Genomic DNA, 24013 nt, shown 5'->3' with positions numbered 1-24013 from the left:
GACATTATCCCACCTCCAGAGCTGGCATGGAGAGCAGGACGTGTGTGGATTGAGCCACGTCAGCCGCATGGATGTTGTTGTGGTAGGACACGTCTGAGTGGTAGTGGTCCTCCAGAGTCATCACGAAGGTGATGAAGACGTCCACCGGAATCTGGAAGGTCTTCAGCAGGTCTCTCTCCTGCAAAATGGGGGGCAAATATCCAAGGCTTTTCTAAAAACATCCTCTGTTTTAAACTAAATGTGTTTTAGAAGCCTGTATTTCCTCTGCTTCATTATCTGGCCTTAAGAGATTTGAGTTTATTTTGAGTAGCCAGGTATTCTTGCACTGTATTGTCGAAGGCTTTCATGGCCGGAATCACTGGGTTGTTGTAGGTTTTTTTGGGCTATAAGGCCATGTTCTAGATCCATTCTCTCCTGATGTTTCGCCTGCATCTATGGCAAGCATCCTCAGAGGTACTACCTCTGAGGATGCTTGCCATAGATGCAGGTGAAATGTCAGGAGAGAATGCCTCTAGAACATGGCTATATAGCCCGAAAAAAACTACATCAACCTATTCTTGCACTACCTCTTTGCCTATATTGTGCCACATTTCCTTCTATTGCATCATCTGCTTCTTTCCCCATTTGATACAAATGGACTACTCAAAATGATGGACAACAGAGCTGGTTCTGAATTGAAAGGAACCTTTTTTGTTTTGGCACTTGATTAGTCCTTATTTTTAAGGCTTTCTTCATAGACCTCTCAGCAGCTTATGACACTGTAAATCATCGCCTTCTCTGGAGAAAAACATAATATCACAAAGGATTACCACCTCACCCACTTCATAGGAAATCTGTTACAAAACAGGAGCTTTTTTATCAAGTTCCAGAGCCAGAGAAGCAGATGGCGGAAACAGAAGAACTGCCTGCCTCAGAGGAGCGTGCTTGCTCCATCAATGTTTAACATTTACACAAATGACCAGCCACTGCCAGAAGGGACAAAGAGTTTCATCTATGCTGACAATTGTGCAATCACCACTCAAACAGGGAGCTTTGAAATGGTTGAACAGAAGCTCTCTAAACCTTTAGTTGCTCTTACTGCCTATTACAGGGAAAACCAGCTGATTCCTAATCCATCTAAAATGCAGACGTGTGCTTTTCGCCTTAAGAACAGACAAGCGTCTTGAGCTCTGATGATAACCTGGGAAGGAATCCCACTGGAGCATTGCAGCGCACCCAAATACTTGGGAGCCACCCTGGACTGTGCTCTGACCTACAAGAAGCACTGCCTGAACATCAAGCAAAAAGTGGGTGCTAGAAACAATATTATACGAAAGCTGACTGGCACAACCTGGGGATCACAACCAGACACAGTGAAGACATCTGCCCTTGTGCTATGCTACTCTGCTGCTGAGTACGCATGCCCAGTGTGGAACACATCTCACCACACTAAAACAGTGGATGTGGCTCTTAATAAGACATGCCGCATTATCACGGGGTGTCTGCGCCCTACACCACTGGAGAAATTACACTGCTTAGCCGGTATTGCACCACCTGACATCCGCCGGGAAGTAGCAACCAATAGTGAAAGGACCAAGGCAGTGACATCTCCAGCTCATCCCCTGTTTGGGTATCAGCCAGCACGTCAATGACTTAAATCTAGAAATAGTTTTCGTGCCAAGAACAACAAGCTCACCTGGAAGATCCTGTACAAGATGACGGTCAGGGGCCTGTGGCCCGAGTATTCAGAGATCTTGAAGACGTCCAGGCCCCATCGGTTCACATTCTCGAGTTCCTAGCATGGAAAGGCAGAAAGGCAGGACAGTGTTTCCATTGAGAACTTGTTGCCAAACTCATTGCCCGAACAATATGAAAGCACTGGATTATTGTGTGCTTGCTGAGCTGTCTGGCCAATGTGTTCTAACAGCATTTTCTCCTAACAGTTCTCCTGCATCTGTGGCTACTGATATCTTCAGAAGATCTGATGGGAGTCAAGCAAGTGGAATCTATCTATCTATCTATCTATCTATCTATCTATCTATCTACCTTTCTGGAAGACTATCTATCTATCTATCTATCTATCTATCTATCCACATAATAAAAGTGAAAATATGTATGTGTGTGTGGCTGGAGTATCCACTTACACATATAAGCTCCTGTCTTCTCAAACAGCTATAGATTCCACTACCCAGGAGACACCAAAGGCCCTCCCTCCAATGATATTTCAGGTTATAGCGAGCACCATGTACAAGAGCCCTGTCAGTGTTCTCCACAGAAACCATACTGTCCACCATCCAAGTGAAGGCTTTCATACAGGGAACATTTTATGTGTTTCCTCCACCACAGACATCCCAGAGTTTCTTACTCTCACCATTGGTGTGGAATTTGCATGACCCCGCCCACTGCCTCTCCCTCAACCCTTTCCTATTCTTTTCTATGGCACACAGCAAACAGAGGAATTGTTCAGCAACTGAACATACTAGAGAAATTTGGGGAAAATTCACAATGATTTATAGGAGTTGTAGGTAGTGGAATATATAGTTCACCTGCAAAGAAAGAGCACTCAGAATTCCACCAATGATGGACCTGGATCAAACTTGGCACACAAAGCCCTCATGACCAACAAAAAAATATATACTTGAGGTCTTAGGGGAAAATTCACCTTGATTTGGGGGAGTTGTAGTTCACTGCCATCCAGAGAGCACCGTGAAGCCAAACATTGTTGGATCTGGACCGAACTTGGAACACATACCTGATATGCCGGAATTTGATAACTGGAGGGGTTTGAGGGGAACTGACCTTCTTTTCTGGGAGTTGTAGTTCACCCACAACCACAACCAGTGACCTCCACCAATGATGGACCTGGACCAAACTTGGCACACTGAACCCCATGAATAACTCAACCTACTGGAGGGGTTTGAGGGGACAGACTCACTATAGACATTTCCTTTGGATTGGATCATTTTGAGAACATAATGTCCACTACCAGGGACCTGGCTGAGCCACTGGTGGGCCTAATGTCCACTGATTGAAAAATTTCCCAGTCGTAGGACAATTTCAGCCTCTAGCATGGAGAGGCATGCAGCTCAATCACATGTTCCGAGGTTGAAAAGAGACAGAAATGTCCCAAAAGGAGGGAACTCTGAACATGGGGAAGCAACCCTGTTCAGAGCTCCTACCTCTTATCGCACTTTACTCCCATTTTTACAACGGGAAAAACAGGTGGGATGGAAACTATCACTTTCCTGTTCTGTTTCATTGCCCAACCGTCAGCAGTCCTTTGTAGGTTTCCGTGCTTGAGTGTGAGTGTGATAACAGGACTGCTGGCGATATAAGAGGGGCGATTCTCTATGCCAAAAAGGATAATCACCCATGCTTTCCCCTCTCAATGTGACGAAGTGGTTAAAATACTTTTCTGTTTGGCCAGCTTCTCCCTTTTGTCTCCCTTTCCTTGCTCCGTGTTTTCTAGTCAGATCTTTCCCTCGGATTGTGCGTACAGATGAATAGCCCTACCAATAACGCCTTGTGGGGTTTCTCCAAGGCTTGGGTCATCCCACCTTGGCCAGCGGCCCCTCCTGCTCTGTCAGGACCCCGAAGCGAGGGACAGTTGTCAAGTTGAAGCTGGAGCTGTGTGTGAGCTTCTTCACACCACTGATCTGAGACATGGGGCGCCTCTTCTTGTCTTTCGCCTTAGGGACCACAGGCGGGATTTCCACTTCCTGTTGCTTGTCTGAAGGGGAAAGAACAAGAAGGAACTCAAATGAACTTAGCAGTGGATTTGGGACAATGGGGTATGGCTAATGATCTACTTCAGAGGGGAAGACAGTAACACAAACTGCCCCTAGCTGACAGTTTGGAATAATTGAAATCTATGTTATTGGGACGGGCTTTGGGTTAAACCGCCAGCTACAGTTAATGTACTATCTTTGCTAATTGTATAACAGCATTTAATGTTTGCCATCTATGTGTACCATAATCCGCCCTGAGTCCCCTCAGGGAGAGAGGGCGGATTATAAATAATGTATATTATTATTATTATTATTATTATTATTATTATTATTATTATTATTATTTGAAACACGACAAGATGAGTCCACAGCAGACAAGATCACTCTGATGGCTATTGTATTGGATCACACATTGGACACTTCCCAAGTGTCTAGGACTATGGGAATGTATCGGTGAATAATGCATGCAGATCCCAGTAAGGTGGCCTTCTGCAGCTAGCAAATGGTAATTTTGTCAGCGCTAATTGTGTTTAAGTGCAAGCCAAGGTCTTTAGGCACTGCACCCAGTGTGCCGATCACTACTGGGACCACATTTACTAGCTTGTGCCAGAGTCTTTGCAGTTCGAACTTTAAATCCTCATATCATGTCAGCTTTTCCAGTTGTTTCTCTTCAATCCTGCTGTCACCTGGGATTGCAACATTGACGATCCATACTTCGTTTTTTAACATGATTGTGAGGTCAGGAGTATTGTGCTCCAAAACTCTGTCTGTCTGAATTCGGAAGTCCCAGAGCAGTTTGACATGTTCATTTTCTATAACTTTTTTTAGGCTTGTGATCCCACCAGTTCTTTGTTGCAGGCAGATGATATTTGTGGCACAAGTTCCAATTAATCATCTGAGCAACGGTGTTATGCCTCTGCTTGTAATCTGTCTGCACGATCTTCTTGCAACAGCTGAGGATGCAATCTATAGTTTCATCTGCTTCCTTGCAGAGTCTACACTTGGGATCTGTCGTCGACTTTTCAGTTCTGGCTTTGATGGCGTTTGTTCTAATGGCTTGTTCTTGGGCTGCCAGAATCAGGCCCTCCGTCTCCTTTTTCAGAGTTCCATTTGTGAGCCACAGCCATGTTTTTTCTTTGTCAATTTGGCTCTCAATTTTCCCCAGGAACTGTCCATGGAGAGCCTTAGTGCTTAACAATATTTGCTAATAAATTCTGTGATATTTGGCCATCTGCAGAGACGTTGCCCAGTTGAGGCCCGGATATGTTACCATCCTGTAGGAGGCTTCTCTCATGGCCCCGCATGGGAAGCTGGGGCTGACAGATGGGAACTCACCCTGTCTTGCGGATTCAAACTCGTGACCTTCAGGTCAGCAGTTCTGCTGGCATAAGGGTTTCACCCATTGCTAATGATAATGCTTGACATTCTCAGACGATTGTGTCCTTTTTGCCAAAAATCTGGAAGATTTACGACAAGATCTCCAACAACTAGCTCGACTCTCAAAATCAGTAGGACTGTTAATGATAAAAGGGACAGTTTTCTTGTAATAATTGGCCCCAGTAAAAACTCAGTAAAAATTCATGCAAATTAGTGGATTTTTCAGCCCAAGTGGAGTTATTGTATATGCATTTCTTATACCTTTCCTGCCACCTTGTGTCCAGAATGAACAGAATGGCAGAAGAAGATCTACAAGCCACTCTAAACACCTTCGCAGAAGCATATGAGAAGCTTGGCCTGTCACTGAACATTGAGAAAACCAAAGTGCTCTTCCAGCAGTCACCAGCCAACCCCTCTCCAATGCCGGAAATACAGCTTAATGGTGTAACATTAGAAAATGTTGACCATTTCTGCTACCTTGGCAGCCACCTCTCCACCAAAGTCAGCATTGACACCGAAATGCAACACCACCTGAGCTCTGTGAGTGCAGCATTGTTCCAAATGAAGCAGCGAGTGTTTGAGGACTGGGACATTCGTAGGGATACTGAGGAGCTTGTTTATAAAGCCTTTGTCCTCCCAACCGTGCTATATGCCTGCGAAACATGGACTGTCTACACACGTCACATGCAACTCCTGGAACGATTCCATCAGTGCCTCTGGAAAATCCTGCAAACCTCTTGGAAAGACAAGCGGAAAAATGTCAGCGTGCTGGAAGAAGCAAAGACCAATAGCATTGAAACAATGGTCCTCCGCCATCAACTCCATTAGACCAGCCACATTGTCCGGATGCCTGACCACCGTCTCCCAAAGCAGTTGCTCTACTCCAAACTCAAGAACGGAAAACAGAATGTTGGTGGGCAGGAAAAGAGATTTAAAGATGGGCTCAAAGCCAACCTTAAAATCTCTCGCATAGACACTGAGAACTGGGAAGCCCTGGCCCTTGAGCACTCCAGCTGGAGGTCAGCTGTGACCAGCAGTGCTGTAGAATTTGAAGAGTCACGAATGGAGGGCGAAAGAGAGAAACGTGCCGACCGGGACTGCCTTCTACCTGGAAACCAATGTCCTCACTGTGGGAGAACATGCGGATCAAGAATAGGGCTCCACAGTCACCTACAGACCCACTGCCAGCACACAACAAACAATACTGGAGGTCTTTGGGAAAAATTCACCTTGATTCAGGGGAGTTGTAGTTCACCTACATCTGGACAGCACTGTGAACCCAAACACATATGGATCTGGACAAAACTTGGCACACAGACCTCATATGCTGAAATTTGATTAGTGGAGTGGTTTGGGGGAAAATGAACTTCATTTCTGGGAGTTGCAGTTCACCTACAACCAGAGAAACGGTGACCTCCACCGATGAAGGACCTGGACCAAACTTGGCACATAGAACCCCCATGACTAACTCAACCTACTGGAGGGGTTTGAGAGGACTGACTCACCATAGTGGGAGTTGTAGTTCACCCTACAGCCAGAGACGACACTTGAACCCCACTGATGATGCATCCAAAGCAAATTTGCCTAGAGTAACAAACTTTAAGTATTGATGGAGTTTCTCGGGGTTAACCTGGCATGATGGGAGTTGTAGAAACTCTTTGATTCTATAATTCTATGATTCTCCTTCCCTCCCTTCCCTTCCCTCCCTTTCTTTCCTTCCTTTTTCTCCTCCCCTCACCAGCTTCATCCTCCTTTATTAAAACTACAGTGTAGATGCACCCAAAGTCAACCCTTCCACACTGCCATGTAAAATCCAGATTATCTACTTAGGACTGGATTATATGGCAGTGTAGACACATGCACACACGAACACGCACGCACACACACACACGGATGGATGTTGGATCACTGATTGGGGTGTGTGTGTATAATTACAATACTTTATATATTACTATTATAAATATATTGCTATATAATACATATATTGTATTATATATATTATTGTTATATATACTACTATATAATATAATGTTACTACTATATATTACTATATTAAATAGACTCATAGAATAGAGTTAGAAGGGACTATGCCATGGTATTGAGGGAGAACAGACAGGAAGGAAGGAGAGAAGAAAGGAGGGAGGGAAAAAGGGAAGGAATGAAGGAGGGAAAGAGGGAAGGAAGGAAAGAGAGAAGAAGGGAGGGAAAGAAGGAAGGAGGGAAGGAAAAAGGGAAGGAAGGAGAGAAGGAAGGGAAGAAAGAGGTACCAAAGGAAGGAAGAAGAGAAAGTAGAAAGGAAAGAAAAATGGAGGGAAATGCAGGAAAGAAGTAAAGAAAGAAGGAAGGAGAAAAGGAAATAAAAAAGTGAAAGAAGGAAGGAAACAGGGAGGGAAGAAAGGAGACAAAGGAAGAAGTAGAGAAAGGGGGGAGGGAAGGAAGGAAAGAGAGAAGGAAGGATGAAACCAAAGAGCGAAAGAAGGAATGAAAGAAAGAGATAGAGAAGGACGAAAGTAGAGAAAGGGGAAGGGGAAGAAAAAGGGGGAAGGAATAGGTAGGTACCTCTCTTTCATAATAGTCCAGATATCTACCTCTACTTCGAAAATTCTTACTATAGGCCACAGCAACGCGTGGCAGGGCACAGCTAGTACATCTATAAAATCACGTATTAAAACATAGTTATTATGCAACCATAAAAGCCTAGATTAAAACATACAATGATTAAAATGCACGAGATGCATGTTAAAACACAATAAACTTTCTAAATTTGGCATTGAAAGCACGATATTTAAAATAATGGGACTTGAAGTGGAGAAGAGTGTTATGAGAGTGTCTGATGAGGCTCTACTGCTTCTGCATTGGCTTCATCCACAGACCAGTGGGCGTAACGAAACCCTATGCGGGAGCCTCCGCTGTTCCGAGGGAGCTCCCCTCCTCCCCAAAATTAAGTCTAACATCAGCAGGAACTAATAATATTACTGCCGTCATGGCAACAGGAGGGAAGTGCATGGCAGAATGTCGGTCCCATCCCCAAAAATGATGCTTCTGAGGCCCGGTGGGGTTTTGACTGGCCTCAGCCTCCCCATGCTTGCTTTATCCCACTTGTGGAAGGTTATGCAATGCATAGGCACCAGGAAAGTGCAGCCTCCCTCCTCTATCTCATTGTTAAAGAGGCATCTGAACATTGAAACAACAACAACAACAACAACAACAACAACAACAACAACAGGGCCTCTGCGTGGAGAGGGTGGTGAAATGCTAATACGGGATAGGGAAAAGGCAGAGTTGCTCAAAATCTTCTTTGCCTCAGTCTTCTCCCAAAAGGAGCTTGGGGTTCACACTGAGCAATACAGAGTGGACGGGGTGTTGGGTTTCATCCCTGGACCGCACAAGTCTCTTGTGTCATCAGGTCTCCAGACCTCAATGAGTAGTTAGAATAGAGATAGGATTAGAGTGAGGGATTCCTTCCCCTACATTCCTATGCATTTTTATATATTTATTTACTAGCTGTACCCACCACGCGTGGTTGTGGCCAACCTTCCCTCCCTCTTTCTCTCCTTCTTTCTTTCTCTCCATCCTTCTCTCCCTCTTTCCTTCCTTCCCTCTTTCTCTTTCCCTTCTTCTTTATTCCTTCTCTACCGGTTTCTTTTCCCGCTTCCTTTGCTCTTTGGTTCCATCCTTCCTTCCCTCTTTCTTTCCTTCCTTCCTTCCCTCTTTCTCTCTTTCGTTCCTTCTCTCCTTCCTTCCCTCTTTCACTTTTTTATTTCATTCTCTCCCTCCTTCTCTCTTTCCTTCCTTCTCTATCCTTCTTTTTTTCCTTCCTTCTCTCCTTCCCTCCTTCTTCTCTCCCTCTTTCTCTTCATCCTTCCTTCTCTACCTTTCTTTCATTCCTTCTTTCGCTCCTTCCCTTTCACTCCCTCCTTCCTTCCTTCTCTACCCTTCTTTCTTTCCTTCATTCTCTCCTTCCCTCCTCCCCCTCCTTCTCTTCTTCCTTCCTTCTCTATCATTCTTTTTTCCTTCCTTCTCTCCTTCCCTCCTTGTTCTCTCCCCCTTTCTCTTCCTCCTTCCTTCTCTACCTTTCTTTCTTTCCTTCTTTCGCTCCTTCCCTCCTCCTTTCCTTTCTCTCCCTCCTTCCTTCCTTCTCTACCCTTCTTTCTTTCCTTCCTTCTCTCCCTTCTCTCCTTCCTTCCCTCCCCCTTTCCTTCCTTCCCTCTTTCTCTTTCCCTTCTTCTTTATTCCTTCTCTACGGGTTTCTTTTCTCGCTTCCTTTGCTCTTTGGTTCCATCCTTCCTTGTCTCTTTCTTTCCTTCCTTCCCTCTTTCTCTCTTTCGTTCCTTCTCTCCTTCCTTCCCTCTTTCACTTTTTTATTTCATTCTCTCCCTCCTTCTCTCCTTCCTTCCTTCTCTACCCTTCTTTCTTTCCTTCATTCTCTCCTTCTCTCTTTCTCCCCCTCCTTCTCTTCTTCCTTCCTTCTCTATCCTTCTTTTTTCCTTCCTTCTCTCCTTCCTTCCTTCTTCTCTCCCTCTTTCTCTTCCTCCTTCCTTCTCTACCTTTCTTTCTTTCCTTCTTTCGCTCCTTCCCTCCTCCTTTCCTTTCTCTCCCTCCTTCCTTCTCTACCCTTCTTTCTTTCCTTCCTTCTCTCCCTTCTCTCCTTCCTTCCCTCCCTCTTTCCTTCCTTCCCTCTTTCTCTTTCCCTTCTTCTTTATTCCTTCTCTACCGGTTTCTTTTCTCGCTTCCTTTGCTCTTTGGTTCCATCCTTCCTTATGTCTTTCTTTCTTTCCTTCCTTCCTTCCCTCTTTCTCTCTTTTGTTCCTTCTCTCCTTCCTTCCCTCTTTCACTTTTTTATTTCATTCTCTCCCTTCTTCTCTCCTTCCTTCCTTCTCTACCCTTCTTTCTTTCCTTCATTCTCTCCTTCTCTCTTTCTCCCCCTCCTTCTCTTCTTCCTTCCTTCTCTATCCTTCTTTTTTTCCATCCTTCTCTCCTTCCCTCCTTCTTCTCTCCCTCTTTCTCTTCCTCCTTCCTTCTCTACCTTTCTTTCTTTCCTTCTTTCGCTCCTTCCCTCCTCCTTTCCTTTCTCTCCCTCCTTCCTTCCTTCTCTACCCTTCTTTCTTTCCTTCTTTCTCTCCCTCCTCTCCTTCCTTCCTTCCTTCCTTCCTTCCTTCCTTCCTTCCTTCCTTCCTTCCTTTCTGTGTATGATTTGTGTGTGTCTATGCATATATGTGTGTATATATGTGTGTCTGTGTATATATTTGGTTTTTTGGCTTTTTAAGTCCCTTCCGCTGTGTTTTTCTGAGTGATGGTCACTTGTTGGCCTAAGACAGTGATGGGCAACCTTTTTGAGCTTGGTGTGTCAAAACTCGCAAAAAAAAAACTGAGCATAACTTAGGTGGGGTGTCACTTCGAGAAAAAAACCATTATAACAAAAATATATTATTGTAATATATAACTGTATTTAATAGACCAAAAAACCAATTATTTAACTTATTTGCTTTTTTCTATAATGTCATATATCTCGGCATTATAGAAAAATGCTGGTGCAGGAGCCGAGGATGAAATGCCCTTCTCGGGATGCGGCCCCATTCTTCTGTGTATGTGGCAGCATGTGGCCGCGTGTCATCAAAAATGGCTACGCGTGTCAGTGCTGACACACGTGTCATAGGTTCCCCATCATGGGCCTAAGAGGTGTCTTGTGTCCAAATGTGATGTCAATTCGTCCAGTGGTTTTGGAGTTCTGTTAATCCCACAAACGAACATTACATTTTTATTTATATAGATTTACGGCATTTATATGCCGCCCTTCTCACCCCGAAGGGGACTCAGAGTGGCTTACAAGATATCTTTTCATACAATATATAATATTGTTAGCATAGCACAATATCAGTATTACACATTACCATATTGCACTATACCATTATATCGTAATATTATTAGTAATATTACATGTAATGTAAATATATAATTATAATTATAATATTGTATTATTATTACTAGTATTATATTGTATCACATTATAACATTATAAATAATATATGTCTAAACAATATACTATATTATATTCTTCTTCCTTTTCTTAGGTGATCCCTCGTTTTCCGAGGATGATTGTCTTCCAGTATTCTTGTGGGTCCGTATGTGGCTGTGGAGCCCTATTCTTGCTCTGCATCTTCTCCCGCAGTGAGGGCATTGGTTTCCAGGTGGAAGGCGGTCTCGGTCGGGGTTGTCTTGATGCGCCTTCCTCTTGGCACGCTTCTCCCTTTCGCCCTCCATTCGTGCCTCTTCACATTCTGCAGCACTGCTGGTCACAGCTGACCTCCAGCTGGAGCGGTCAAGAGCCAGGGCTTTCCAGTTCTCAGTATCTATGCCAGAGTTTTTATGGTTGGCTTTGAGCCCATCTTTAAATCTCTTTTCCTGTCCTCCAATATTCCGTTTTCCGTTCTTGAGTTCGGAGTAGAGCAACTGCTTTGGGAGACGGTGGTTGGGCATCTGGACTACGTGACTACGTGGCTGGCCCAGCAGAGTTAATGGCAGACGACCATCGCTTCAGTGCTGGTGGTCTTTGCTTCTTCCAGCACGCTGACGTTTGTCCGCCTGTCTTCCCAAGAGATTTGCAGGATTTTCTGGAGGCAGCGCTGATGGAATTGTTCCAGGAGTTGCATGTGATGTCTGTAGACAATCCACATCTCACAGGCATGCATATAGCAGGGTTGGGAGGACAATAGCTCTATAAACAAGCACCTTGGTATCCCTACGGATGTCCCGGTCCTCAAATGCTCTCTGCTTCATTTGGAAAAATGCTCCGCTTGCAGAGCTCAGGCGGTGTTGTATTTTGGTGTGGATGTTGACTTTTGTGGAGAGGTGGCTGCCAAGGTAGCGGAAATGTTACACCATTAAGCTGTATCACTGGCATTGGGGAGGGGTTGGCTGGTGTCTGCTGGAAGAGCACCTTGGTTTTTTCCATGTTCAATGACAGGCTGAGCTTCTCGTATGCTTCTGCGAAGGTGTTTAGAGTGGCTTGTAGATCTTCTTCTGAATGCACACAGACAACGTTATCATCAGCATACTGGAGTTCTATAACAGATGTTGTTGTAACCTTGGTTTTGGCTTTCAGTCTGCTGAGATTGAATAGCTTGCCACCTGTCCGATAGATGATTTCCACTCTGGTGGGAAGCTTCCCATCAACAAGGTGAAGTATCATAGTGATGAAGATGGAGAATAAAGTTGGGGCAACAACACATCCCTGTTTGACACCGGATTCCACCTTAAATGGGTCACTTTGGGAGCCATTGCTGTCCAAAACTGTTGCCATCATGTCATCATGGAGGAGCCGCAGGATGTTCACAAATTTGTTAGGGCACCCGATTTTTTGGAGGATGGTCCAGAGAGCGCTGCGATTCACTGTGTCGAATGCCTTTGCAAGGTTGATGAATGCCATGTACAGAGGTTGGTTTTGTTCCCTGCATTTTTCTTGGAGCTGTCGTGCAGTGAAGATCATGTCCACGGTTCCTCTGGAGGGGCGGAAGCCGTTCTGGGATTCTGGGAGGGTGTCTTCTGAGAGGGGCAGATGGCGGTTTGCAAGGATTCTTGCGAGGATTTTCCCAGCGGAGGTTAGAAGGGAGATGTAATATAATATATTATATTATTAGTAAAGACAAGATGGAAGTGTCTTCTGCTCCCCTCTGTCTTCACTCTGGCCAGAGCAGCAGTTGGTGCCAGAGGGGGGAGAGGCTTCCCAACTGATGATAAAGGCAAAAGGGGCCTTTGTCTTTACTCTTTGTGCTTGTCACTATCTCCTCCCTCTTTGGAGATGTACCAATGGGATATCTGTGAGGTATGAGGTAACTTTCTCTTTAAATGTATTTTTATTGCCCTGAATTTGGCCATGTGGTCATCCTCCATTGTTGCTCTCTCTGCCTTTACTTCCTTCTCGTGAAGATGCATTTTGCCTCTCTCCAGGCAAAATGTAACTGCATGGATATTTTTTTTTTACTGTTTACGCCTTTACTTCTTAGAAGATGAGATTTAGTAAGCTAATTAGTTCTAAGACCTTTTCTATCGAGAATGGATTTCTTATTTACTTCAATACATATTTTGAACCTAAAGTTGTGACTTTGCAATTCTGTGCCATCCTGTTGAATGGAAGCTTATCCTGGTTCACCACACGTTATGATGTTTACTTCTGGTGCTCTGCTATATTTATGGTGGAATCACCCCAACTGAGGATTATTTTTGAGCCTAACAACTCAGATTCCCCAACACGAGGTAATAAGGGAAATGCAACCCAAAATTTGTAAAGAAGTAGTCCGGGAATACTCGGCTACTCTAAATGAATCCAAGTCTTCATGGCTAGAGGAACTACATTCACGAGTATTGAAGGAATGAGCAGAAATCGTTTCAGAACCACAGGCAATCATCTTTGGGAATTCTTGGAGAATAGGAGAAGTCTCATAAGAAGACTGGAAGAGGGCAAAGAAGGGGAAAAAAGAGGACCCAAACAATGACCAATGTCCAGTCAGCCTGACATCAAGACCAGGAAAGATTCTGGAGCAGATCTTGAAGGAGGCAGTCTGCAATCACTTCGTGTAATCACAAAAAGTCAACATGGATTCCTCAAAAACAAGTCATATCTCTGGGTTGTTGTAGGTTTTTTCGGGCTATATGGCCATGTTCTAGAGAATTCTCTCCCGACGTTTCACCTGCATCTATGGCACGCATCCTCAGAGGTAGTGAAGTCATATCTCTCTTTTTTTTTATAGCGTTACAAGTTTGGTAATGCTGTGGATGGAGCAGATCTTGATTTCAGGAAGGTCTTCGACAAAGCCCCCCCATGACCTTCTTACAAGCAGATTAGTCCAATGTGGGGTAGGCAATGCCACTGTTAGGTGGATCTGTAATTGCTTGAGCGACTGAACCCAAAGGGTGCTTCTCCCTAATGGTTCCTCTTCTTCATCCTGGAAAAGCTGACTATTTGGGGGCCATGAAGAGGGTTCGGTCCTGGGCCCAGTTCCGTTCAACAACTTTATTAATGACTTGGATAAAGATTTAGTGGGTCTGCTAATCAGGTTTACAGATGGGACCAAGTTAGGAGTGAGAGCTTTCCCCCCCTCCAAAATGGCCATGCGACTATTACGTGAGGAAACTCTTCGTTCTGTGTTGCCTTCACAGGCTTTCAAGCTGCTTTTGATGCCATCTCCTGAATTAAGCTGTGGGAAAAAACTGGAGGCCTCCTCAACTGATCAATGACTCAATTCAAAATGACCTGAACAAATGAGAGAACTGATTGGCCAAAACGAACACAATGAATTTCAACAAGGACAAATGTAAGATACGACACCTAGGCAAAAAAAAAATGAAATGTAAAGACACAGGAAGCATGATGCCTGGCTCGACAACAGTCCGTGTGAGAAAAATCTTGAAGTCTTCATGGAGGACAAGTTGAACGTGAGACAAGAGTGTGATGTAGCAGCTCAAAAAGCCAATGGGATTTTGGGCAGCAGCCAAAGAAGTTGAGTGTCCAGATCATGGGAAGTCATGGTGCCTCTGTCTTCAGCTTTGGTTAGACCTTTTAAACTGAAATAAGACTGTGTCTAATTCTGGGCCGCACAGTTCAAAAGGGAGATTGACTCTAAGCCGGAAGGTGTCCAGAAGAGGGCGACTAAAAATGATCAAAGGTCTGGAGGAGACCATGAATAATTCCCTCTGAGGAGCATCTTAAAGTACTGGGCATGTTTAGCCTCAGAAGATAAGGTTGAGAGGAGACATGACTGCCATGTAGAAGTATGTGAAAGGATAATAGTAATAATAATAATAATAATAAGAAAGGATGGAAACTCAGACTTGGAGCAATGGGTTCAAATGATAGGAAAAGAGATTCCATTGAACATTAGGAAGAACTGGACTAACAACATGTGAGTTCACAGAAGAGCAACACAGACCACTTACTACAATGCTGTCTGAGCCCTGTCACATGCACAATGGAGGACCTTCTCACAGTGCCACCAGAGGCAAGTGGCTGTCTTCCTGTCAAAGAAAATTTAGTACAATGCCAATGTTTTAACTTTTCTATACATTATAACTGCATTCTCAATTTGTTTCTGACACAATAAATAAATAAATATGCAGTCAGTATGGCTTCCTATACACATGACTATATATATGACATTAAGACAAGAAATTCACAACATTGAAAGCAGAAAATCCTTAATATCAAGTCGGATCTACATGGCTTCCTATATATATATATATAATACATATATATATAGTTTCCAAATCAATACCTGCTTGAACCGCTGCAAACTGGAGAGCAAATGTTCAGAAGCAAGAAAAAATACAGCAGAGTCTTTTCACAGCAACAACATTCTTCATCCTGTCTATCAGCATACTCCAACTGCAAGCCTCCCATCTTATCTATACGCTGTTTAGTAAGCTCACCGATTCAGGTTTTCATCTAAAATATCCAGAGGCTTTAATCTTCACCATTGCAATATATACAAAATGTAAAGCAAGATACACAGGTACACTTGTACTGGCAAACAATCAGAGTTCTCAAATAGTCATATACAACATAGGCAGATACTCACACTAAGTCACACAGGAGAAAGAAAGATGGATTATTTCAGTCGCCCGTCTGATCGGGGTGGCAACCTGCGCAGATCCGCAGGTTGGGGGTCCTCCTGGACTCAGCGCTGACGCTTGATGTATAGGTGTCGGCAGTGGCCGGGAGATCCTTCGCACAATTAAAACTTGTGCGCCAACTGCGACCATACCTCATGAACTCTGACTTGACCATAGTGGTCCATGCCTTAGTTACTTCTAGACTGGACTATTGCAATATTCTCTACGTGGGGCTACCCTTGAAGACGGCCCAGAGATTACAACATCTTCAACGGTCAGCAGCCAGATTAATAACTGGGGTGACTTACAGGGAGCAGTCAACCCCCCTGTTTAAGGAGCTCCATTGGCTGCCGTTCATCTTCCGGTCCCAATTCAAGGTACAGGTTCTTACCTATAAAGCCCTAAACCGTTTGGGACCCACCTACCTTTGTGACAGCATCTCTCTCCATGAGCCAGCCCGAACCCTTCGAGCTTCGGGTGAGGCCCTCCATTTGCCCTTACCAGTCTCTCAGACGTGCCTTGTGGGTACAAGGGAGAGAGCCTTCTCCTTTGTGGCCCCCTGACTCTGGAATTCATTGCCCGGAGAGATCAGGAAAGCCCCTACTTTGGAAACTTTTAAAAAGAGTCTCTGCCGTTGCGCTTTTGGAGAGTAGCCACATAATTTTATGCTAGTGCTCTCCCAAAGTTCTTGCCCCAGGAGTCCCCCACCCCTATGTACGTAGGTTTGCTTATTTTCCTATCTCTCTATGAGTTCTCCCTTACAATGAGTTCTGCCCCCTTATCTCACCCGGGGTTTTAAAAATCATTTTATCATGTGGCCCGGCCTCTGTCATTTTGTTCCTATGTTCTGTGTATATTGTTTTATATGCTTTGATGTTTTATTTTAATGTTATGTTGTTTATTTTGTTGCAATTTGTATTGTTATATTGTAATTCTTGATCGGGCTTGGCCCCATGTAAGCCACTCTGAGTCCCCATTGGGGAGATGGTGGCAGGGTACAAATAAAGTTTTTTTTAAAAATTATTATTATTATTATTCTTTCATCCACCTGCTGATAGGTCATCAGTAAAGGATACTGGCTGATGCAACCCCTTTGCAATAGCCCTCACATGGTTATAACTCAGCCATTATTACTACACCCCCTAAAGTATTGCATCATGACATTCACAGTCATTACTCAGCTCCTATCAATATTCCACATGTTCATCAAATGATATTTTCCTTTGACTAGAAATGCTATGCCATTTCTCTCTAACACTCATGACCCATGATAACGTGAGACCTGAACTAGTTCCACGAGCCCTTCCTTTGCAGATTGCAATAAAACAAAAAACAAAAACGACTGCTTACCCAAAAAGGTGCTGGAGATGTATTCGGAAACTTGGTTTCCCGAACGGCTGGTCTCGGAGAGGTGTGTCAGCTCTCGGTTGAGCATCCTTTTGAACTAGAGGTCAAGAGAAAAGGTGGGGGGGGGAAGTGTTTTAAATCTGAAGCGTGCAGGTTGTAAACCATCCTGGCTGTGTTTTAAATGAGAAGAGCAATGCTGCTCATACTTTTAACAACAAGATCCTGGAACTTGTAGCCCGCTGTGGCAGAAAATTCCAGATTCATATTTATTTATTTATTTATTATTATTACAGCATTTATATTCCGCCCTACTCACCCCGCAGGGGCTCAGGGGACCGCAGGGGACTCAGGGTGTACACATATATATTTGCCATATATGTGTACACATATATGGCAAACATTCAATGCCAATTTTAACATACAACATATACAGACATGCACAGAGGCTATTTAACTTTTTCTGGCTGCCAGGGGAGCTGTTGCTTTCATCGTCCATCTGCGACACTGATGAAGCACTTCCGCATTCCCCGCATGCTTCCGCTGGAGTGCTCTACCGGAGTCCTTTTTTATGGCCTCATAAATTAGTTAATTTAGCCTCCCCACACTTTAAGGTGGTACCTAATTTTCCTACTTGACAGATGCAACCAGAGGCGGCCCTAGGTAATTTTCAACGGTAAGCAAACAGTATTTTGGTGCCTCCCCCCCCCAACCAATCATTGATATATATTTTCTGTTCATCGTGGGACTTCTGTGTGCCATATTTGGTTCAATTCCATCATTGGTGGAGTTCAGAATGCTCTTTGATTATAGGTGAACTATACATCCCAGTAATTACACTTGCCGCACTTGCTCCCTTGCCTGGCCCGCTTTGGATCCGGAGGCGTGCCTGAAGACCCCAGCGTGTGCACCAAAAGTCACCTCTTCTCCTGACTTTCTCCTCAGCCATTGGGACCGAGAGAGAGAGAGAGAGAGAGAGAGAGGTGGAGATGCCCACCTTTCCTGAAGGTAGGACCAAAAACAAAGGAGGGAGCGGAGGTGGGAGATACCTCCAGCCGGAGGGGCTCTCTCTCTCTCTTGGTTCCAATGGCTGAAGAGTAAGTCAGGAGGAGAGGCGACTTTTGGTGCGCAGGCTGGGGTCTTCAGACACGTCTCCGGACCTGAAGCAGGCCAGGCGCGGCGGCTCCGCCCCTTGGCCCACCCGCAGATTGAGGAGAGGAGAGGAGGCGGGTGGAGCGCCGGGAGATTGGGAAAGGGAGCCGGTCATGGGGAAGGAATCGAACGCGGAGAACGATTGAGCGTCGGCTCTGCTCGCGCACCCGGTGGCAGGTGGAGCAGGAATGAAAGGGGCTAGACGAGGCTCAAGGGCCTGGCCCCTTTGGGAAGATGATCACCTGGCAGCGAGGCAAGAAAGCCGAGGCTCCCCCCGGACTGCTAGGACTGTTGTGAGCTGAGGGGGCGCTCCTCAAGTGGCGGTCGAGGGGCATTTACAGAGGCGCCTCTGCGCCCCTGGCAAAAAAAAGTGTTCTGCGACCGCTTACTTCGCGTAATGGACAAACCGCCCCTGGATGCAACTGTCTTTTGGGTTGCAAAGGTCGACAACAAGCTACACAATTGGTTGGAAACCCACTCCAACCCGGGCTGGCTTTGAACTCATGACCTTTCATAGAAGTGCAAACTACAGGATTATGACAGTAGGTTACATCCCCTGCTCTTGTTCTCTATAACATAAAGCTGGATGTGCCAGCTTTCTAGAGGCTTGGGGGTCAGCTCTCTGCTGTGCTCAGAAGGAGGAAATGTTGGGTTCCTCACCTTATTGGAGGCCATCTCGCTGACCGAGTGGCGGGTCTGCAGTGTTTCCAACTGGTCCAGGCACCAATCCAGCTCCTCCAGTGTGTCCATGGCCAATTTATGGACAACATCTTCTGCAGAAAGCAGAAAAATTATACTCATAGGAGCACTAGCTTGAATACGAGACTTGACTCGCTTCTCTCGCTTCTGTGGATGTCTGGGAACACATCCAGCCACACTTTGGACCATCCTGTCACAATCATGTCATTTTAACTAAGACATCCAAGGTGCAGTTGCATAGTATATGGACAAACGGTGCAGGAAACGGGAAGGTGCCATCAGCTGGCCATAAAGACCAATCAATCACTTTGATGTGCGCGGGAAAAGGGGGACTTACACATGATGGGTGTCAGCTCCATACATATTGATGGCAGGGTAGGATTGATCAATGGCTCTGATGTGTGGGAGAAGGGCGACCATCAGAGGATTTCAGTGACTGATGACATTATAGGGTAAGTCCCATCTATATGGACCATAGAGCATGATTCATGTATTTTGAACAAATTGTAAAGGTCCCTTTGTGCATCGGATGTGTTGCTATAGAGTTAGACTTCTCTCCAAAATAATTCTCCAAGGCGCACAGGAGTTGATTTATATCATCGTATTATCACACCACGAACCCTCTCTTTGGCTCATCTTACCGGTCCGTTGAAAGGAATCAAGACTGAGTTCAAAATGCATCCCACAGATCCTCACACAGTAGAAGCACTTACCAGGTAGGTTGACTTTGGGTGGAGGCGAGCTGGAGGCTTTCCTGAAAAACACATCATCTTTTGAGGCCCAGGGATCAAGACATGGTCACAGAGAGATTCCCCCACTCCTTAAAACAAGCAGCTTGCAAAAGATGATATAGCACAATACTAAAGGGATAAGTTCCCCTTTTTGATTGGTTAGTGGGTTGGTTACCCTTCACCCAATGGATAAAAGACCTTTTTCTGTTGTCCTGCTTCTTGGGATTGCTTCCAGTGCTAGTGTTGTGCTGCTTACTTATAACTGATGTATGGTTCTTGCCACACACCAATGGAACCACTGACCGCATTGGGAAGCTGATGAAGAAACACAACATACAAACAATCTACCGACCCACTGAGAAAATCCAACAAATGCTCCGTTCAGCAAAGGACAAGAGGGATCCTCTCACCTCTGCAGGAGTCTACCGGATACCATGCAGCTGTGGACCACCAAACGCAGCAGCATTGCCCAAACACGAATCAAGGAACACAAAAGGCACTGCAGACTACTTCAACCAGAGAAGTCAGCCATAGCAGAGCACCTGTTGAACCAACCTGGACACAGCATATTATTGGAGAACATAGAAATGCTGGACCATTCTAACAACTACCATGTCACGCTATACAGAGAAGCCATTGAAATCCACAAGCATGTGGACAATTTCAACAGAAAGGAAGAAACCATGAAAATGAACAAAATCTGGCTACCAGTATTTAAAAAAAACTCTAAAATTATAACGATAAATAAAGAACAAAATTCAAACACAGAACTCCAGACAAGAAACAATCAGGAACAGCTAATCACCTCTCAACAAAGAATTCCCCCAGGAAGTAACAAGGCACACCTAAAAACTGTCAGGCCGTCAAATGCTAATCAAGGTGGCCAATTGAGACATTCACACCTAGTTCCATCAGACAAGAGTCCTTTCCCCCACCCTGGAATTTCCACAGATATATAAACCCAATTTTCCTAGTTTCCAACAGAACTCACAATTATTTACGAGGGGTATTTTTTAAGTAAGGTCCGTTTTGTTGTAGACACTAGTAGTTCGCGCGCATACCGCAACGAGCACATGCGTCGTATACCGGCATGCCTCGGGAACAACTGTGCTCAGTTTCCGCTCTGTAGCTAACCTGTACGGTTCTGTTCTGTGCTTTAAAAATGTTGAAGACTATCAACTCACCCTCCGCATGTGAGGTTCGCTCAGTGATATGGTTTTTGTCAGCAAGGAACCTGCCTGCTGCAGAAATTCATTGACAGATTTGTGAAGTGTATGGGGATACTGTTATGAGTGAAAGCAAAGTGCGTAAGTGGGTACGACAATTCAAAGATGGCCGTGACAACGTCCATGATGAGGACTGCTCTGGTCGCCTTTCTTTGATTACACTGTTCTACAAATTTTCAGTTTTTCTCAGTTGCGGAAACGAAATGTGCTGTTTCTTAATAAATTTAACATGCTGAATTCAAATATAATAATTAAATGTGTTAATTGGCTCTGGTTTTTATGCAACAGCTATTTCAATTTTCTCCACAATAGTAATTCGTTAATATTATGATAATGCGCCTAACCTTACTGCATGTATATAAACCGTGAATATTTACTAAATTTTAGTCAAATTATATTGCCAATAGATTATACATGAGAAATATTTATTTAATTAGTCTATTGTTTACGTTTGTGCAGCAAGAAACTATATTAGTAGGCCTAATGCAATTGAAAAGTCTGAAAGTTTAAATGTCGCTTTAATCGTGACTTTAGTTTTTATCCTGTTTGCTTCTCTTGACTTTTCTTTTGTATTCAAGGAAAGGATTGTCTCTTCTAATGCTCCAGCAGGAGTCTGACAGCATTGACGGAGTCCATTTGCCTTGGTATCTTTTTTCCATAGTGCTTTATTTACACACATGCGAGGCATAACTACAGTAAAAAGAACAATGTAAAACGATTTTAACGATACTGTCTCAGTCTTCAACTGACTGACCCTCACTGTTCAAAAGTCTGGCCTTATATAGGGCTTTCTGGCTTTTGCACACGGCACTAATACTGCGTCATCAAACTTTCTAGAATATTCTAGAATCTTCCATAGTGTAAGTCGCAACATGCATTTTTTTCAACCATACGTGATCACGTGATTGCTTATATCATAAAAACTAGAGCCAATATACATTTTTAAATGTCATTTTCGTTTTCAGCACCTCAAAATCATAAAAGAACAACTATTTTCAGGCCTGCAACTTTTTCTCCGTTGAACAGTGTTACAGACGATTTGGTGGCTTCAGTTGAAGCGAGGATTTATGAAGAGGGTATTTTATGAATACCTTATGAAGAGGGTATTTTAAAATTGATTCAGAGGTATGATAAGTGTTTGAACAAACTTGGCAACTATGTCGAAAAAAAGAGTGAAGTATGTACTTTCTGAAAATAAATTTACTTTTTTGAAATAAACTTTCGTTGTGTACTTATGTTCCAACGGACCTTACTTAAAAAATACCCCTCGTATTTTATTTACAGCATTTATATACTGCTTTTCTCACCCCTAGGGGGACTCAAGGATGCCTGCCACAGATGCAGGCGTAATGTCAGGACAGAATGCTTCTAGAACATGGCCATACAGCCCGAAAAACCTACAACAACCTTACCTATAATTGTTAAATTCCTTCAAAATACTGTGAATCACGTTATTACTCAGGATCATGAAATTGCCTTATTTGCAATGTTTACCAAACAAGGGTGATGCTACAGGAGTTGGAGCATCGAAGGGGGGAGTGAAAGGGTCATTAGAGATGAACAGATCACATTTGGGAAATGGAGTGACAACAATGGAACTGAGCACAAAAGCACTAACTGCCGCTCTGGGCCAGAGTGAAGAGAGAGGGGGCCAGGGGACAGTTCCACCTTGTCTCCTGTGCTATGCTAATAATGTAATGTAATGTAATGTAATGTAATATATTGCATATATATATGTAATGTAATGCAATATAATACTACTAATAATAATAATATGATATTATAATTATATATTTATATTACATGTATTATTACTAATAATATTACAGTATAATTGATGTAGTGCAATATAGCAATATTTAAAACTGATATTGTACTATGTTAATAATATATTGTATATATATATACCTTGTAAGGCACTCTGAGTCCCCTTCGGGGTGAGAAGGGCGGCATATAAATGTCGTATATATATACATATACATATATATACATACATATATATATATATATATATATATATATAATGTCATACAATATAATAGAAATAATATGATATTATAATTATATATTTTATATTACATGTAATATTACTAATAATATTACAATATAATGGTATAGTGCAATATAGTTATAATACTGATATTGTACTATGCTAATAATATAATATATTGTATGTATATATATCTTGTAAGCCGCTTTGTATTACATATATATAATGTAATACAATATAATAGAAATAATATGATATTATAATTATATATTTTATGTTACGTGTAATATTACTAATAATATTACAATATAATGGCATAGTACAATATAGTAATATATAATACTGATATTGTACTATGCTAATAATATAATATATTGTATGTATATATATCTTGTAAGCCGCTTTGTATTACATATATATAATATAATACAATATAATAGAAATAATATGATATTATAATTATATATTTTACGTTACATGTAATATTACTAATAATATTACAATATAATGGTATAGTGCAATATAGTAATATATAATACTGATATTGTACTATGCTAATAATATAATATATTGTATGTATATATATCTTGTAGGCCGCTTTGAGTTCCCTTCGGGGTGAGAAGGGCAGCATATAAATGTCGTAAATAAATAAATACGATGCCAAAGATGGGAAAAGCCAACATATACCTCTATGTACCATTGTCTGTCTTGTTTGTGTATAAAATGGCATTGAATGTTTGCCGCGTATGTATGTTCTGCGATCCACCCTGAGTCCCCTTCAGGGCGAGAAGGGCAGAATATAAATATTGCAAATAAATACATAAATAAATAAATAAGATCATATAGACACTTTCCCCTGGATGATGCTGTTTCAGACAGTAGGTGGTGCCATGTGGTCAGGGAATATACAATACATGCAAAGAAGAGGGGGTTCTTTTTATACTTCATCTTTGCTTGTGTCATCTCTGGGGTTTGGGGTTTTTTATTATTATTATTATTATTATTGATTAGATGTAAATAATTTGTAACATTGTCACAATTGCATATACACAGCAATATATCAGAGGAAGGCCTGGCGTGTTACCTACGAAACCACCATATGGGTTCTTCTATGCTGGGTTGCATAGAATAATGGAGAGACAACATTCCCCATTTTCCAAGATGCCAGACCTTTGGACTTCA

At 43.1% G+C, this 24013-nt stretch overlaps 1 protein-coding gene across 2 annotated transcripts in view; it reads right to left on the bottom strand.

Annotated features, from left to right (window-relative positions):
• Positions 1 to 24013, bottom strand: part of PDE4C (phosphodiesterase 4C) — a 110008-nt gene that overhangs the window by 10846 nt on the left and 75149 nt on the right. Inside the window, exons 1-6 of one of the 2 annotated variants that reach the window (XM_060784886.2) lie at positions 18846 to 19465; positions 17040 to 17133; positions 15018 to 15095; positions 3537 to 3709; positions 1676 to 1774; positions 14 to 178 (exon numbers count right to left, since the gene is read on the bottom strand). In XM_060784886.2, the coding sequence (XP_060640869.2) occupies positions 14 to 178; positions 1676 to 1774; positions 3537 to 3709; positions 15018 to 15095; positions 17040 to 17133; positions 18846 to 19073 (837 nt within the window). In that variant the 5' untranslated portion in view covers positions 19074 to 19465. Of the gene's footprint in view, positions 1 to 13; positions 179 to 1675; positions 1775 to 3536; positions 3710 to 15017; positions 15096 to 17039; positions 17134 to 18845; positions 19466 to 24013 lie in introns of those variants that run through there. The other variant, XM_067473518.1, reaches the window with a different exon arrangement.

This window comes from Anolis sagrei, chromosome X (assembly GCF_037176765.1).
Source record: "Anolis sagrei isolate rAnoSag1 chromosome X, rAnoSag1.mat, whole genome shotgun sequence".
Classification (NCBI taxonomy): Eukaryota; Metazoa; Chordata; class Lepidosauria; order Squamata; family Dactyloidae; genus Anolis; species Anolis sagrei.
The sequence above is the reverse complement of the archived record's forward strand: the minus strand, read 5'-3'. Positions and strand labels throughout refer to the sequence as shown.